Here is a 16,237-nt window from a genome sequence, read left to right as displayed (position 1 = left end):
ACTTAGAACTCGGGGATCTCTGAGGACCCACTCTGGTCATTCTCCTAATTGGCTTCATAGAGGTGTTGAGACGAGAGGTGTAAAGGCTAGGAAGCCCATGATAGCAGCTTTTTTTCTACAATGACTTCTTGCGTCATCCTGATTTACGGTGTAATAGGAGACCTTACTTCACACAGCTTATACATTTTGCTTCTCGAAAATTAAACACAATGCACTATGCTATGGTGTTCAATGGCTCAGAGACCTAAAAAGGTAAAAGCAAAGGGTGGCAATGTGTCCGATACACCTGTGTTTGGTATTACATTTAAAACAAGTTGAATTCTAGTTGGGAAACTACAGAACAATTCTAGTGTGTGCGTGGTTGAAGTCATTCACTAGTATGAAGAGTGAAATGCAGACAAAGTAACACGACTCTCTCTTGATGTTATGTGCGTTTCTAATATACTAACCAATTATTCTGCATCTCTTCAATTAAATGAGGATAAATTGTGTTTATATAGTTCCTAGCGCCTTACTATATAGTGCCTCCAGGCGCTGCAATCGGTTTAAAATGGCCGTTTTTGTTACTATTAAACCACAGTTCAGGAGGCTGGGATGCTCAGTCAGGATTCAGACTTGCAATCTATATCTCACTGCAGATTTTAGTGGTGAGGGTTCAACTGGTAGAGCCATCTTGCATTTGTCATGTAATTGACACCTCCGTGTTTCAAGGGGCATTTCACACAATTGGCATTCTTGCTTTCAGGGCTCTGAAACACACCATTAAAGATATGTGCAAATTCTGATTATTGCATGTGCCATCCGAGAGTGCAGTTATCTTCTTGAAAATGTAAGTTTTAGCAGTCACTTGCGCAAAGAGTACGCGAGAAGTGCTTTTATATCGGTCTTTTAGGCAGCTATTCTCAGCAGTTACCGGCGCTCGAGAAAAGCGCACATAAAGAAATAAAAAGCCCAGGAGTGGTGCTTGCGTGCCTGCTTGTGCCCGCCGCTGCACGTGAAAAACAGATGACACACACAGTGCGCCGCTGCACGTGACAGCAAGCCATAGGCCCTGGGCAGCTACAATTCCTAGCAAAGGTGGGACATCACCCGCCTTTGCCCAATTGCATGCTTCCTTCGCACGCTAAGACCAATAGAAAGAAAGCACAAAAAAACACACGCACGAGCGTGTAAAAAGTGCAGATTGATTTCAAGAGGTCCTTTTCCTAGAGTAGCGCATGCGCTGCCCTAGGCTCGACCTAAAAAGGGGCCTGAGGTCTGTTGCAGCATTTCGATGTGGCAAAGGAATATGTCCTCAACCCACAAGAGGCCTCTCAGGGCAACCAGGGGCAAGCATTGTTTGGAAATTCCAAATCCCTGCTCCTGTTCTGAGACCTCTTCCAACACAGACAGGCTCTGAGCACCTGGTACCTCCTCTGTTTCTCTGGTCCACGCTCCTCTGTGTGACCAGAGTTCCCTTATCCCCTGAGCTCCCATGCTCGGCTTGACTGCTGCTTGACGACTGACCTCTACAGAGAGCTGTCGCTCGTGTCTCCTTACCACCTCACAGCTAGCTTGCCTTACTCCGAGTCAGTACTGCCCGTCAATGCTTTCCCAGTGACAGCTCTGCTGAGAAGACAAAGATGCTGCATGCATTTTGTTTAGCGTGATAGTGCACTGACTCCTCTGGTGGAACTGCTGAAGCCATGTAGAGGTTGATGAAGCGGAGCGGGGGGGAGGGGTGTGAATGGGCTTGCCAGTACTGCATCTTACATGCAACCTTTGCCTGCAGCAGGGTGGGGTTCTGCGCTTCCTTAGCAGAAATCCCAATTAAAGCAGATTCAGGTATTGACACATGGAGCTTTGGATTTCTACCAAACTGCTATGGAGAGAATTCCAGTGGTGAATTCCAGTGATATATTTGCAGTGATCTCTGATATCTAGTGACGTCCACTGGTTTCAGTTGCTATTTCTATACACCTGGCTGGCTCTGGTCAAAGGCTGTGCCTTGCAGGTTGTGGCTGAAGGGAAAGGGGCGCAGTGCATGGACAAAGGTCTGACCAGTGCCCACTTGCAGGCAGAGCCGGACTGGGAACCAAAACGGGCCCTGGCAAAGTGCTCGGCCGGCCCCTCCCTCCCCACTCGAGGGGTTGGAGGTGCCTCCGAGCTCTTTGACGGGGACGGTTTTCGGCCAATTTTGATACAGGGCCGATTTTGCAGCTAGGCTGCAAAAATGGCTCTGCAACAAAAACGGCCCCCAGGGGCCCAAAGCCGGCCCCCACCTGTGTGGCGCACCGAGGGATTGCCCGGTGCCCGCTATGGCCAGTCCGGCCCTGCCCACTTGGTACGATGGGAAGGGCCAAAATAACAAAACAGAACATAACAAAAACAAAGAAACTAACTGAAAACATTTTTGTTAACGGAGAGTCTCTGATGACCCCCTGCGTAAGATCACATATTGCATTGCCATTCACCTCCTCTGTGGTATCACAACTTTGAATGCTCTTGTAATCTTGGAGTCATACAACAACAACAACCAGTTTCAGCAACTGGAAATGAAAGGCCGCAGACCCTTCCAAGTCCCCCCAGCCCCATGGGCCCGCATTGATAGTCCCTAAAAAAGCCCTGCTGGTTCTCAGCACAGGGGCCGGAAGGACTTTTATTTATATGGTCTGAGATCGGATGTGGAAAAGAGCAGTCATTTGCAGCTGCAGCGAGGTCATCAATAATGCGGATGGTACACTCATGCGGTGTCAACACTAATGTAATTCCGGAACTAGGGTTCTTTCAGGGACAGAGAGCCAGCAGCGGAAGCATTGTATCCATTAGAAGCAACAATCCCAAATCCTCCTCCTCGGCTCACTCAAACTGAAATCGGTTTTCACTGCCTGGAAGCTGTGGGTTTTCCAAAAAGCTTTGCTGATTTGTTTCTACAGCCTTGCACGTTCATGGCCCTCCTTATGCAGACCAAGGGCGGTTTCTTGAAAGTGTGCACTTGCAGAGAGCATGGCTGTGCGCCTGTTTTAGTGGTTGCACATTGTAAAGCATATACATTTAATCGGTTACTGTATGTGCTGCAGAAAGCAGCGTAGAAACCGAGGGGCAGATATACAAGCCCCTTGTGACACTCTTGCGCTGCCGTTGCATCACTTTTGTGATGCAGGGGCAGCGTAAACAATGTACCACGTTGTGACACATTTACAACGTGACGCATCTAGGGAGATGCGTCACGTTGTAAAGCCTTGCGTCACATTATACCTGCGTTAGGTACAATGTATGCTCAGTGGGCGTTCCGATGCATGCAAGCCTGGTACAACTGATGCAATGAAATCTACAAGATTTCCCTGAGCCACTTCTACGATGTGACTGCGTCAAAACCTTACCCCTGCTTGAAGCAGGCATTAAGGAATGACGCAGCACAATAGGTGTAGGCCTTCCTGAGCATTGCTGGAGTTGTGTAAGGCTTGCTACACGACTCCAGCAATGCATGACATTTGCTCCAACAGATGCGTGACCGATCTGTCAATCCTTGCGCCATGGTGTTCCGCATTTTAAAAATGACACATCCATGGTGGCGCAAGGTTTTTTTTGCATGGCGCAAGGAAACTGACGCATCTCTGCTATAATGCAGAGATGGGTCAGTTTCTCGATAATCTGCCCCCGAGAGCGGCCATCACTACACACCCTTCCCGCGCCGCACTGCCTCCAGCATGTGCAGTACCTTTGAGAAAGTCTACGTAGAATGTGGGCACTTTGGAAAGTGAAATTGCATAAACGTGGCACGTATAATTTACCCTCTGCGAATGCAGATCTTCATGAAACGGCCCTGGGACTGAATAGACTTTCACTCTCACACCTCCACCTGACACAAGTAGGAATGAGTGCCTCCTATGTTTTCGATGACGATTTGTAAATCAGTGTTTTTTGCTGGATGATGCTGTTTCACGAGAGCCGGCCCTGGCAGCCAGAAGAGTCTGTAAACATGCTGACATATAGAGTTGCCAGAGCAGCATTCTACTTAATTCACAATTATTTTTTTTCTTCCATTGGAGAGTTTAACAAATTACTGTTATATACTCTGAAAGGGCTACATCAACAGGAGTACCTGACTAAATATTATTGCATAAAGATGTTAGCAGACACATGTTTCACTCTTGACTAGTGAGCCTGTGAACTTTCTTAGGGCACAATGCTTATCTTCAATCAATGTGCCACAGGGAAAAAGGTAAAAGAACGGCAAAGAAATCAGAAGACTGAAAGCAACTTTTGCACAAAACCCAGCAGAAAATCATTCCGCCTAGACAAAGATCACAGGCCCACTGTCCGATAAAGATGTTAAGCCAGTCCACCTAACCAGTATGCTCTGAAATGACTGAAAGTTGACACACTGGTCTTTATAAAATAAATAGATAAATCCAGACTTAGTTACAAAAGGGAAGACGGAGCCTCAGGTCCAGGTGTAGGCTAACCAGCTTCACTCTGCGACCATAGCTGCACCCATAAGGCAGGGAGGGGTCTGGTCCCTACGTGACGGCGGTCTTTTGTTTTGCAATTTCTCATTTCGTTGAAGCGGGTCCTTGTGTGTTTAATTGTCGCCCTCTGCATCAGTATTTTGTAGCATCTCCCAAAGATTCTCTCCGCAGACCAAAACCCCACATTTGTGTGGCTTTGTGGTGACCTGTATAAGAACCAACCATTTTATAATAAAAATCACCCACACGTCACACCTCTAAGTATTGCTGTGTTTGGTAGATTATCATATACCTGTAAAATGGCGGAACTAGAGTTTGGATTCTATGTCGGAGTCGTTTTGTCACCTTGAATCCTGGATCCTCAGTGTTGCCCTGAGTGTGAATGCCACTGTTACTTGTCTGCTGGTCTCCGAGTCTGACACTGCACCTTGTTCATTTCAGGTAGAGTCCTCCGCTCAAGATGAAGTTCCCGTGGTCCCACAAGTCCGCGCCCATTGTGGCCCTGGAGCCCAACACCACAATGCCAGCGGTAACCAGTCCCAAGGACAACTCCACGGAGTCTGCGTCTCCGGGGTCGAGTCAAGGAGACATGATCCGAAAAATGTTCATGAACACCATCGACAAGATACCACGTAAGTTTTGAGAATCGAGGGTCGATACTTCTTCTTTAAGGGCACCTCACAATCCAACCATCTGCTCTCAACATTCTGCAGTTTGAGGCTTCCATCTGCACGCATGCGTGATGTTTGTGTGAGCTAATGGCTGTTTGGTTTATATAAAATCCTTTGAACATCCTCATGTCATGCAATAAAACACTTGTGTAAGCTTCTTGACAGAGCACTGGAATAACTGGAATATTACATGCAACATTATTACATTCTGTGCTACAAATACTAATACAATTTTGGAGTGACAGGTCATTCCAACACAATGCGTATTTCCAACCTTCAGCCATATGAAGTGACTAGTGTTAGCAAACTTTAATACAGCCCAAAGGTATTGGTTTTTAGAAGCGCATTCAGACAGAGACATACCATATCCATGCACAAATTATCATAAGATGCACAAACGTGCACATAGAGCATATTAATTTCTGCCCCTATGTACACATGATTTATTTTGGGGCATTTCCATAGCTTGTAATAGACACAACAAGCGTTACACGCGATGAAACTACCTGCTGCACTGTCTCCAATCAAACATAACCCCTGTGTGTCGGCCTGGTGTGAAGTTTGTAGTCTGTAGTTGCCAGGCTTATGCAAGCGATGCCTCCTGTGTGTACGAGTACCATCTCTAGCCGCCTCTTGTTCCATCCTCACTCTCTGGTCCTTCGCCTCACAGTGCCTCCGTGGGCCATCATCGCCATTGCTGTGGTGTCCGCCCTGCTGCTCCTGACCTGCTGCTTCTGCATCTGCAAGAAGTGCTGTTGCAAGAAGAAGAAGAACAAGAAAGAGAAGGGCAAGGGAAAGAAGAACGCCATGAACATGAAGGACATGAAGAACGCTGGGGCCCAGGTACTGTCCTCTTCATTCCCGCGCTCCTCTATTTGGGGGAGCAGGTACTGCTTCTTCATCCCTACACTCTTCTATATGGGGAGCCAGCTTCTGTCACCTTCATCCCCATGCTTCTCTATACTTGATGGGGGCAAATAGTGTCTCCGCCATCCCCACATTCCTCGATATTGTTCTCTTAATCTCCATGTTCCTCAAGTAAAGGGGGCAAGTGCCTTCCTTTTCATCCCCATGCTTCTCAATCTCAGGGCCAGGGCCTGCCCTCTCCATCTCAAGGCTGGAGGCAGGTGCTGCACTCTTCATATCCACACTCCTGTAGGGAGGCGGCCGTGCACTGTGTTTCCCATCACTACACTCTTCTAGACAGAAGAGCAACTACTCTCATCTTCATGCCCACGCTCCTCTAGACGTGGGGTTAGATCACACATCTATACACTCATTATCCTTCTTCAAATGAAAGTAGAAGCTGGTAGCCACCCCTTATATTGTGCATCTCTTCTACCAATAAACTAACCACACCTCTTCCCTCGGCAGCTTCTCCTCCTAGACCCCTTGCCTTCTGTAATGTTCTCTTCACAAGAATGACCAGAGCAGATCACACCTAACTTTTTAAGCATAAATACACCCCTCTTCAATTATTCCGATTTTCTAATTTTAAATAGACCTCTGGCCAGGATTTCATGAAGTGGCGATGGCATCCGGATGTAGTGTAACAAAGAAAAGGCTTGTTGAAAAGTTGGCAGCTTATGTTTATCAATGCTATGTAATGCACCATCCAAGCCCTGTCCTTATTTCATAACTACTTCTCTAAGCATAACCATTGGGTAGTAATTCAGTCAATTTCTCACCTTTGGGACCAAGGTGTGTCCTCACATGGTAATTCCCTTTGTAAGCCCTAGTGTAAAAGCGATTTCCAAGACAAGTCCCAGACCCACACAGCAATTATATGTCAAAGCCTGTAATCATATGAAACATTCCAGTCTTCGATCTCCCCTAGCCATTTCCTTGTTCAAAGCTTTCCTCACATCGTAATTTCCAGCTCAAACATCACACTTTAGTGATAGTTTCCTACCTAGATTCTACCCTAATATTGTAATTCCCGGTTCTGTCCCACATGACAATGCGATTTGCAAGCCTAGATTTTACCAGGACATTCTGACCATGAGCTGAAACTTACTACGAGCCTCAAAGTTCTAAAAGTAATTTCAGAACCAACCCACCCCCCATATCCTCAATATCGGTTGTAGCGACAATACTGAGAAGGATCTCAGCTTCTTATATATCAGATTTCCAACATTGATCGGGTTGAAGGAATAGGATTTTAAGAGAAAGGCACTGCAAGACCTGTAACAAACACTCAGCTTGTGATTTTTGGTAAGCTTCGAAGTTAATTCATTCATTATTTTGTTTATTTGTTTACTGTAAACCTTGCCCAGCGATACTGGATGGCATTACTTTGCAGTAACAGATAAGTAGTGTTAATGGAAATAGAGAAAGATCGAGCAAAATTGAGTTAAATTGCTTTGTAGGTCCCTCTGTAAGACAGTAAAGCAGCAAACAACTACTAAACTTGCATTCTGGGGGTAGAGTGTTCCATATCTTTGGAAGTTATGAGTGCATAAGTGCCTGCTATGGTTGGATTATGGCTAACACTATCAGGCACTGGAACTGAGCAGAGAGGAGAAGACATCTTTCACTTGTATCGGTAGGCATTGAAACTAGAAACGGATGTTAGAGGTAAGGAACAATACTTTGTTTGTTGAAGTGGTGTTTAACTTATTTTTCTCTTAGTGTCATCATACCCACGACTCAAGGGATGACTGACAATAATTTAATTAATATACACATACAAGCCTTTTGAAATAAAATTCAGAGCATACCAATTTTGCAAAATGTTTTTTGTAGTTTTTATATAGTGCTCACTCTGCCAAGCAGCTGTGTTAGAGAACCTGGTGAGGTATTATAAAGGCTGGTTAAAAAAATACCAGCAAATGAAAACATATAGTTGTACAACACTAAACATGGTAATTCACATGAAACAAGCTTAAGAGTCAACAGTATAATTCCTTCTAACATGTATTTGTGAAATCTCCAATAACGTGGACTATCCTATACACCGTCCTAAATAAAAATCTCATCTTTCCCAGCTGATCTCCTAGACATGGAACCATCTGTGATGTCGAACTAGCACCATGCTTTCTTTCTAGGAGACCTCAACTTTTGAGCAGAAAACTCTGAAAATACTCCAGAATTCTTAGAAAATATGGACGGTCTTGGATATTTGCAACTAACACATACCCCATACATGAGCTGGTTACAGCCTATACTAGTTGTTTCTGAAAGTACTACACCAACGAATTTCAAAGTGGCAACTTCTTTGATAGTCAGACCTCATTTTAAAAATATAGATAATCCACCTGCCAATGATTGTGTACTGAGTAGTACTCCACTGCATGTTTCTGGTACAACATAAAGACCAGAGGAAGTCCTGGATGCAAAACTACAGATTTTATTTGAGAAATCATTTTGCAGTAACGGGTGAATTCTTAAGTTATACACAACAAATTGGCAACAGCCCTTCGAAATTCTTTAATCAAAACAATATTTCGTACTATCCATCAACAAAAAACTACATAATTTTTTTCTTGAATAGTGATAATGATATAATAATTAATGCATTGCAGGAACTCAACGCAAAAAAAACTCCCTTTAGGCTAGTATTGGACCCGAGGCTTCCACCAACCACATATACTTCAAACCTCCTATATAATAATGACGACTTGTGTATTAAAAATTACCATGTATCATGTATTCATCAAAAATATGAATGTATTACTATTTATTTTGCATAAGAGTTAAGAAAAGCGGTTGCCTTTTCCTAGGAAATTTCAACCCGTATTAAAAAGGCTTTAAGCTATTTTCTTGGAAATGGTTCCTTGAGGGGCTGGATCCGGCTCTATGGTTCAAGTTCAGGAAACAGTGGAAACTTGTCTAGTCTTCCAAGTTATCCACAAACTTAGTCTGCGTATTGTTACCTCTGTCTGAGTATGTCAGCATCCTCTAATAGAGTCTGTTGACTGGGGCATGAACACGCCAAGGCGCAATAAGATAGTGTCTCAGTGTTGTGAAACTGAAAAATAACTCTCATACAATCAAAAAAACTCTCCAACATTGTACTGAAAAAATTCTGACACCTTGTTTCACAACCTGGGCCGGGTGATACATATACATAACGTTGATATTACATCAGTGAATGCTTTTGAAGACCCAAAGCAGCCATCTTGGTTTGGGAGAACCTTCATGAAGGGAGTTCTGGAGGGTCCCTACACCACTGGAGAAGACCTGTTAACTCTCAGCTGCTTTGTCGAGTTTCAGTGTGATGTGTCCATGCCACGTAAGCACCCTAGCTGTTTACCTGGCTGCCAACGGTGAGCTGTTTGAGAAGTGACTGTGCAATGTATGGCACAAAAAATAATTGGAGGAATAGAGAAAGAGGTTCATATAAGACCTGGATGGAGTCTTGTAAAGCATTTTGTGTTTTTCTTGCATATCATTGGCTGGCACACTTGCTGTCCATGATAACGGTCAGATTCTTCTGCCTCTTTCTGCAAACAATAATGGGTAGTCTGTTATTCCGTATCTGCGGTTCTTGCTTTCTTAAACCATTTATATGGTATTGCAGAAACACTCAATTTCGATAGGAAATTGCTGGCTCTGCTGCAACATATTTACCCTAAAAATGTAGGCCGTTATGTAATACAGACTAGTTATAACTCCATCACCCAATGGATACATGCAGTTTAGCCGTTACCATTCAAACACTAGCCTCATCACATGTATCTACTTGTTTGTTGTAGTACCTTACAAAATTCATATCTAGTTACACATGGCGTGCGGGGATCTAAGTGCTGTTGCACAGTAATTTATATTTACGTTCCAGTAGTGGGTAATAATCCTTCCCAATGATACAGGGCTTCAACATCTTTTGTAATGTCAGAGTTTAGTATTTTGTTTCCTGGAACCCTAATAAGACTTGTATTGTTGATGCTGTAAGAAAAATTGTAACATCTGTTCTGACCCTTGCCGTTCCTTTATATTCATTGTAATTCACTAATGTCATTCCTAGTAAGATCATCTTAAGGGTATGTCACCTCCGCACAATGTGCCTACTTTGACATGTAAAGCACTTCGACAACCATGCTGGATAAAATTGACGATAAATATCACAATTTCATCCCATCCACAACGAAAATGTTCCTTTGGAATTCAATCCGCCAATTACCATTTATTGGTGGATTTTATATATTCGTTTCCTTTTTTAATCTGTTGCTGCTCACCACGTACGCGCTTCTTTCCCTTTCCGTTGATTGTGATGATGTGTACTTGTATTTTGTGGGGTCCGCGCCTGGGAGATACGGTTGACCTCCTTGTAGCTTTTCCCTCTGTATTTCTGTGTTTGGCATTGAGAGAAACGACAGACCCTCCCTCTCATTCCATTACTGCCACCAGCTGGCCACGCAAAGTCTACACTAGAAATTACTAGATTCACAAATCACTTCTTCAAGCACCTCCTGGAACTTGCCTGTCTTTAAAGACTCTATGAGATTAAACTTCCCTATAATTTTGTTGTAAGATGCAAGAACGTCAGTACTGGCAAGGCAACAAAATGTGTGGATCATCATCATTTGTAGTTGTTACTTAAAAAAGGCCTCTTTTTGAGGCGGCAACCACATACAATTCAAAATATGGAAAAACCTATCAATCAGGCAGAACCTGTAATGCCCCGAAAGTCCGAGACGGGGTGTGCACTTCAGGGTATTTGAGAGGGATTTCCAGTCCATTGCAGCACGTGGAAGCATGGAGTTACTCCTAGGTTTAAGTTCAATACCCTTGGCCCAGCCAGCTGCACACCTCTTTAGATCCATAGATTTACCACTGTGTGCCCTAAAGGGATTCAAAGGCCATTATGGTGTGCTTGAATTGACTTGGAATGCCACAGGTAACCAGAGGGTATCAAACAAATTAAAAGGAACAGCACCACCAACCCACTAGCCTTCGCCACTCATGGCACGGTACAGTTCATTTCAATTTATCAAACACCACTGAAGAAGGGCATCGTGCAAATATCCTGCTATTCGAGACCCCTTATTATGAATACTAAATTTGGGTGAGGGTCCAAAGAAATCTACCAGTGAGGGCAATGTGTAAGTCACTGGCACTTGGCATAACCACTCACTCACTCACTCACTGTACTGAAAGGGCGAGATTTTGATCGATACCTTATATCTATTGATCCAAACCTCGATCTGGTCGACTGAACCTTTATTGCCTGTCTTGGAAGGAAACAGTACACCTATCTGCAAATTAGTTCACCCAAGAAAGGACTCTACTCTCAAAGATCACGGACAACTTCTAGGTTTCAAAAGTTTATTGTAAAGATATAATGAGCTGCAAATACAAGCATCTCAGAATGAGATTCACGAGATACACAGGTCCAATTACATACATGTGCTCTCGAAAAGCCCTCAGACGAGCAACAGAAATCACTAACACAAGTTCTAAAAATAGCAAAGCTATCAGCATAGACGCATATCTCTCCTTCATTTAGGTTGGAGGAAAACAAACACAGGTTAGGCGTCCCTACCCTGTTCTAGATGGTATCCCTACTTAACCAAATCCCAACCTAACAAAGGTGTCAGCAATGAATGACCCCCAAGGGAAGTCACCCACTCTAAGTCTCTTGGTGAAAACCTAAAATTCTCCAGTCATGACCCCTCACTGCCTACCCATCCGCTCTCTAAAGGGTCCTCAGGTCTCTGCTCTAACTCCACCCAGGGGTGCTGTCCCTAATACAAAACAGTCAACAACATTTGAGACGCCCCTTGCGAAACGCCTCTCACGTGGTGCAACTTCAGGCTTTTTCCATGATGCTTTGTATTGGGCCTCAGACGTTAGAGTTGACCTTGCTTCTCAGTCTCTTCTCCGGCCCGCTGATACCCCTTAAACATTCCAGAACCCTCCTCCATGTCTGGGCCGTCTACTGAACAGACCTCTATTCATTCACTTATAATTGGATCCCCCCTTTCCTGTTGCAGACAGATATCTGCCGCCAAGAACCCAACTCTCATAGACTTCTAAAAAGGCTTGCAACATTTCTCAGCCCAGACATGTACGTGTAAATCAATGCTAAAACATTTCAGGCCTACAATATTTCACATTATGATTATAGCATTCAATTTCTTCATTTAATTAAAGCATGTTAAAACTCTTATTCTATTATTTAGAAAACATTACTCTAAATCATGGCCCATTAATGCAATGACCAAAAACGTTAAACAATCTGTGTCGTGAAAAGAAACACCTTCCCTTTTAGCTCCAGCTCTGGCCCTGAGGCCTACCACGTTCTGCGTTTTACCACAGACCATCTTATATGTTAACAGCTACACAACATAGATTCAAAATAATCACGTCTAATAAAATCATATAATGTCACACATTTCTGTATTAGTTCCACTTCTACTTAAATCTCTATATTAGCTATACATTTAGAATATAATTTCAGATACTATTAGCACTCATGGCATTTCTCATCATGACTTGTGCTTACTATAGGTAAGTGTGATGTACTCATACATTTATATCAGTTTGCGCTCTCTCAGTTCCCCCCTTTGATGACCTCTCGGGGTCATCACTAACATTTAAACTGCAGTTATTGCTGGCATTCTCTGCGCTTCCAGAGCTCTCAGGCTCCTGTACTGATTATCTTGTATGGCAGCCAATCTCTGCAACTGTTCTCTTTGGGCCCTTTCTGACCTTCTTGCTCTGTACCATTTGAATACCCTCACCAATCCCCACAATATTATCCCACAGATCAATATTATGATGATAGGCTTTAGGATATACCAAATAAAGCTTTTGCCTAAGGTGGAAAACCACCCTCCAACTGTACTCATTCCGTGGCCCACCTTTTCCCAGACATTTTCTCTACTCAAGTCTTCGATCTCTTTGTGTATATTAGTTATGTTCTTAATAACTTTCTCAAGGGGTTTTGAAAGGTCTGGAATGTAAGTGCAACATTCCTGAACCTTCAAAGCCTTACAGACTCCGCCCTCTTTTGCTAATAAGACATCTAATGCAAGCCGATTTTGAAGAACCATAGCCCTTATCGATTGCATCTCTCCTTCTACCAGCATTAAGGACTGAGCAGTGCTGGCAGACAACCTGTCGACAACTGTTGCCAGTCGTCTAATTTTAACATCATTAAGGATTATTCCCAAAAGAGGGAACATAGCTCCAAAGACATCTCCAACCATTTCTGCATCGCCTAAATCTCTCCTTCCCCTCGATGATGTCTGGCCCTCAATGATCAATAAGTCTTGTGCATGATATATTTTGGGGAAGACAATTGCCAAGTAACATGATCCATACCAGTTGTCAGGTAGTCTCACGTAAGCATTTCTTCCACATACAAAATACACATTTGGAATTACTTGCATTCCCTTCAGGAAATCCTTAGTGTAGTACTCTAAATTAAAAGCATGTTCACAGTCAACTTCACCCACGTATACATTTTCATAATACGTTTTGGCTCGGTGAAGACATAACTTTCCTTTCTGCGCTTTATCTAAAGCTATTGGACCACTACTACCCTTTCTCTTGTGTGACTTCTCTTCCTCGGTCCAATCTAATTTCCCTTGTCCTGATTTTTTCAAAATCTTTTGTCTCCTGTAACGATCATCCACCTGCCCTATGAACTTTTTCTCGACTTCTGACACCTTGCATGTCAGATTATTTCTACGGGCATGTGAAGTATCTAAGGTAATCCAAGGAATGAAGAACTTGGCCAATCTGTCTTCACTCTTCCAGTAATCCCATTTATTCATCTGCTTATAATTCGGGACTTCTGGCAACACAGAATCATAATTGGAGAAATAGTATTCAAAACTATCTCTCTCATAAAATATACTAAGCAATAAGCTACATGTAATGCCATATGTCAGAGGGAGGTGATGATATCGAATTCCCTCATCTACAGACGCAGGCAACTGCATGCAGACGTAGCAATCCTTAACCTCCATGGCATCCACGTATTCATACAAAAGTTTAGCATAAGCATTTGACCTAAAGTCTCCTTGGGACTCGTCTACATGTAACCTGCGGGCTTCTGCAGCCAATAACGCTTTCTCTTGAGTGTTTTCCCTTTTCTCACCTGCAACAGTGGGTGTAAGTGTTACTACAGAATTCGCATCAGTTACCTTTACCTCTTCCTCATGTCCCTTTACATAAGAAATTGTTACCACTAAAGCTATTAATATTATCACTCCTACTATTAGTGTACCTATTATACATTTAGCTCTGCGGTTCGGGGTGCCGGCCTCCATTTCGTCAGACAATCTAGCTTTCCCTTTCTCTTTGCAAAAAAAGTTCTTTTCCTCTCGTTCCTTTACAGTCTCTTTCAATCCCTTTTTGTCTTTAGAATCCACACAGCTGGAGGCTGACAGCCTTTTTCGCAAAAAGTCCTTTCACAGTTCAAAAAGACAACCCTAGCCCTTCTCCATCCACTCAAGGGGTTCCCTAAAATTCTCTGCTTCCTGGGCGCTAGGTAATCTTCTTTTCTTCTGCTTGCTTTATTTACAAAGTCCTTTAACAATCGACTATTAGATTTGTGGTTGCAGCTTCAATAGCATAGTTCAATATTTCCATGCGAAGAGTATGCTCTTCATGTGCTGTTATCGTGGTACCAAAGTCGGGGAATTTCAATTCTGTAAGAAACATGTGTTTTAACTTGCTGAGGCGGGGAGGTCTGGGGAGCACGAATGTTAGTGACCCTTCTTGTTCGACACCGGGTACCAACAGTTGTATTTCCACGGTGATAATGGGCTCAGAACTGGACACCACCACCGCTCGGATCCTCCCTGTCTCCGGTTTCACAGACATTTGTCGCCAGATATGTCCACTCAGGTGTGGAGTATCTTCTGTTAGGCACACGCACTCTTCTTGACCTTCTTCGGTCTGGTGCTTCAGCGCCCTGAGCACCTTCTTCTGGGTCTGAGTCTTCTGATATCGGAGGAAGGGTTGCTTCTGGAGTTGACCTCAGGCTAGAACTTCTTCTTTGCGGCCAATTTGCTTCTCCACGTGCCCTTCTACTCCTTCTCCTTCTGGTCTGTTCTCGCTCTCTTTCAGACCTGTCAGGGTCAGACTCGTACTCCCAGCTGTCTTCTCCTTCTGTAGCGTCTTCTGTTTCGCTGTTGTACTGACCGTCCTCAGCTTGGTCAGACTCGTTCCCTGCTTCCACTGGCACCTCTACAGCTTGGCTAGCCCCCTCTATGGCTTCTTGGTCCTCAGCTGGACGTCCATCCGAGAGAGGAGCTGTTTCCAGAGGTGCTGGAACCCTTTTCGTATGCGACGCGTGTATCCAGTTGGGCAGGCCTCCCACCTTTACAGCTGTACTTGTGATCAGGATAACCTGGTAGGGCCCACGCCAACGAATATCCAAGCAGCTTCTTCTCACATGTTTCTTCACCAGGACCCAGTCCCCAGGATACAGGTCATGGCAAGGGCCCTGGCACGCTGGAACCTCTGCAGCCTGCACCTGAAGGGACACAGAACGCATGGCGTCAGACAGCCCCTTACAATAGTCCAGGATCATATCATCTGTGATATTTAACAGTGCAGTAGCTGGAATAGATGGCAGTCTCATTGCTCTCCCCATTAACACCTCATGTGGTGACAACCCTGTTCTTCTGTCTGGGGTACTACGAAGGCTCATGAGTACCAATGGCAGGGCGTCAGGCCAATTCAGGGTCGTTGAGGAGCAAACTTTCGCTATTCTGGACTTGATCGTGCCATTAATTTGTTCCACAATTCCTGAGGCTTCTGGTCGGTAACTGCAATGGAGCTTTTGGTCGATATTCAGTGCAACACAAATCATCTTCACAAGCTCGCTGTTAAAATGTGTTCCCCTATCTGATTCCAAAAAGGCCGGCACCCCGAACCGAGGGATAAGTTCTCTAAGCAGTAACTTAGCCACTGTGAGGGTGTCGCACCTACGTGTAGGGTATGCCTCAACCCATCTGGAGAACACACAAACAACCACCAAGACATAGCGGAGGCGGTTGCATCTTGGCATTTCAATGAAATCTATCTGCATTCTGTTGAATGGACCTCCAGACCTTCCTATGTGACTTAGTGCAACTGGTGTTCTTTTCCCTACATTCAGCTGCTGGCAGGTCACACAACGCTGGCACACTGCTTCTGCTGCTATTCTAAACTTAG

The 16,237-nt window shown here is 44.1% G+C and overlaps 1 protein-coding gene across 1 annotated transcript in view; it reads left to right on the top strand.

Annotated features, from left to right (window-relative positions):
• The first annotated feature begins 4,953 nt into the window (after positions 1 to 4,953).
• Positions 4,954 to 16,237, top strand: part of SYT2 (synaptotagmin 2) — a 100,224-nt gene continuing 88,940 nt past the window's right edge. Inside the window, exons 1-2 of the mRNA XM_078641245.1 lie at positions 4,954 to 5,083; positions 5,793 to 5,953. Coding sequence (XP_078497371.1) covers positions 4,972 to 5,083; positions 5,793 to 5,953 — 273 coding nt within the window. The 5' untranslated portion in view covers positions 4,954 to 4,971. The remainder of the gene's footprint in view (positions 5,084 to 5,792; positions 5,954 to 16,237) is intronic.

Source organism: Lissotriton helveticus, chromosome 5_1 (genome assembly GCF_964261635.1).
Source record: "Lissotriton helveticus chromosome 5_1, aLisHel1.1, whole genome shotgun sequence".
NCBI classification, from domain to species: domain Eukaryota; kingdom Metazoa; phylum Chordata; class Amphibia; order Caudata; family Salamandridae; genus Lissotriton; species Lissotriton helveticus.
This window is presented reverse-complemented; position numbering and strand designations above follow the sequence as displayed.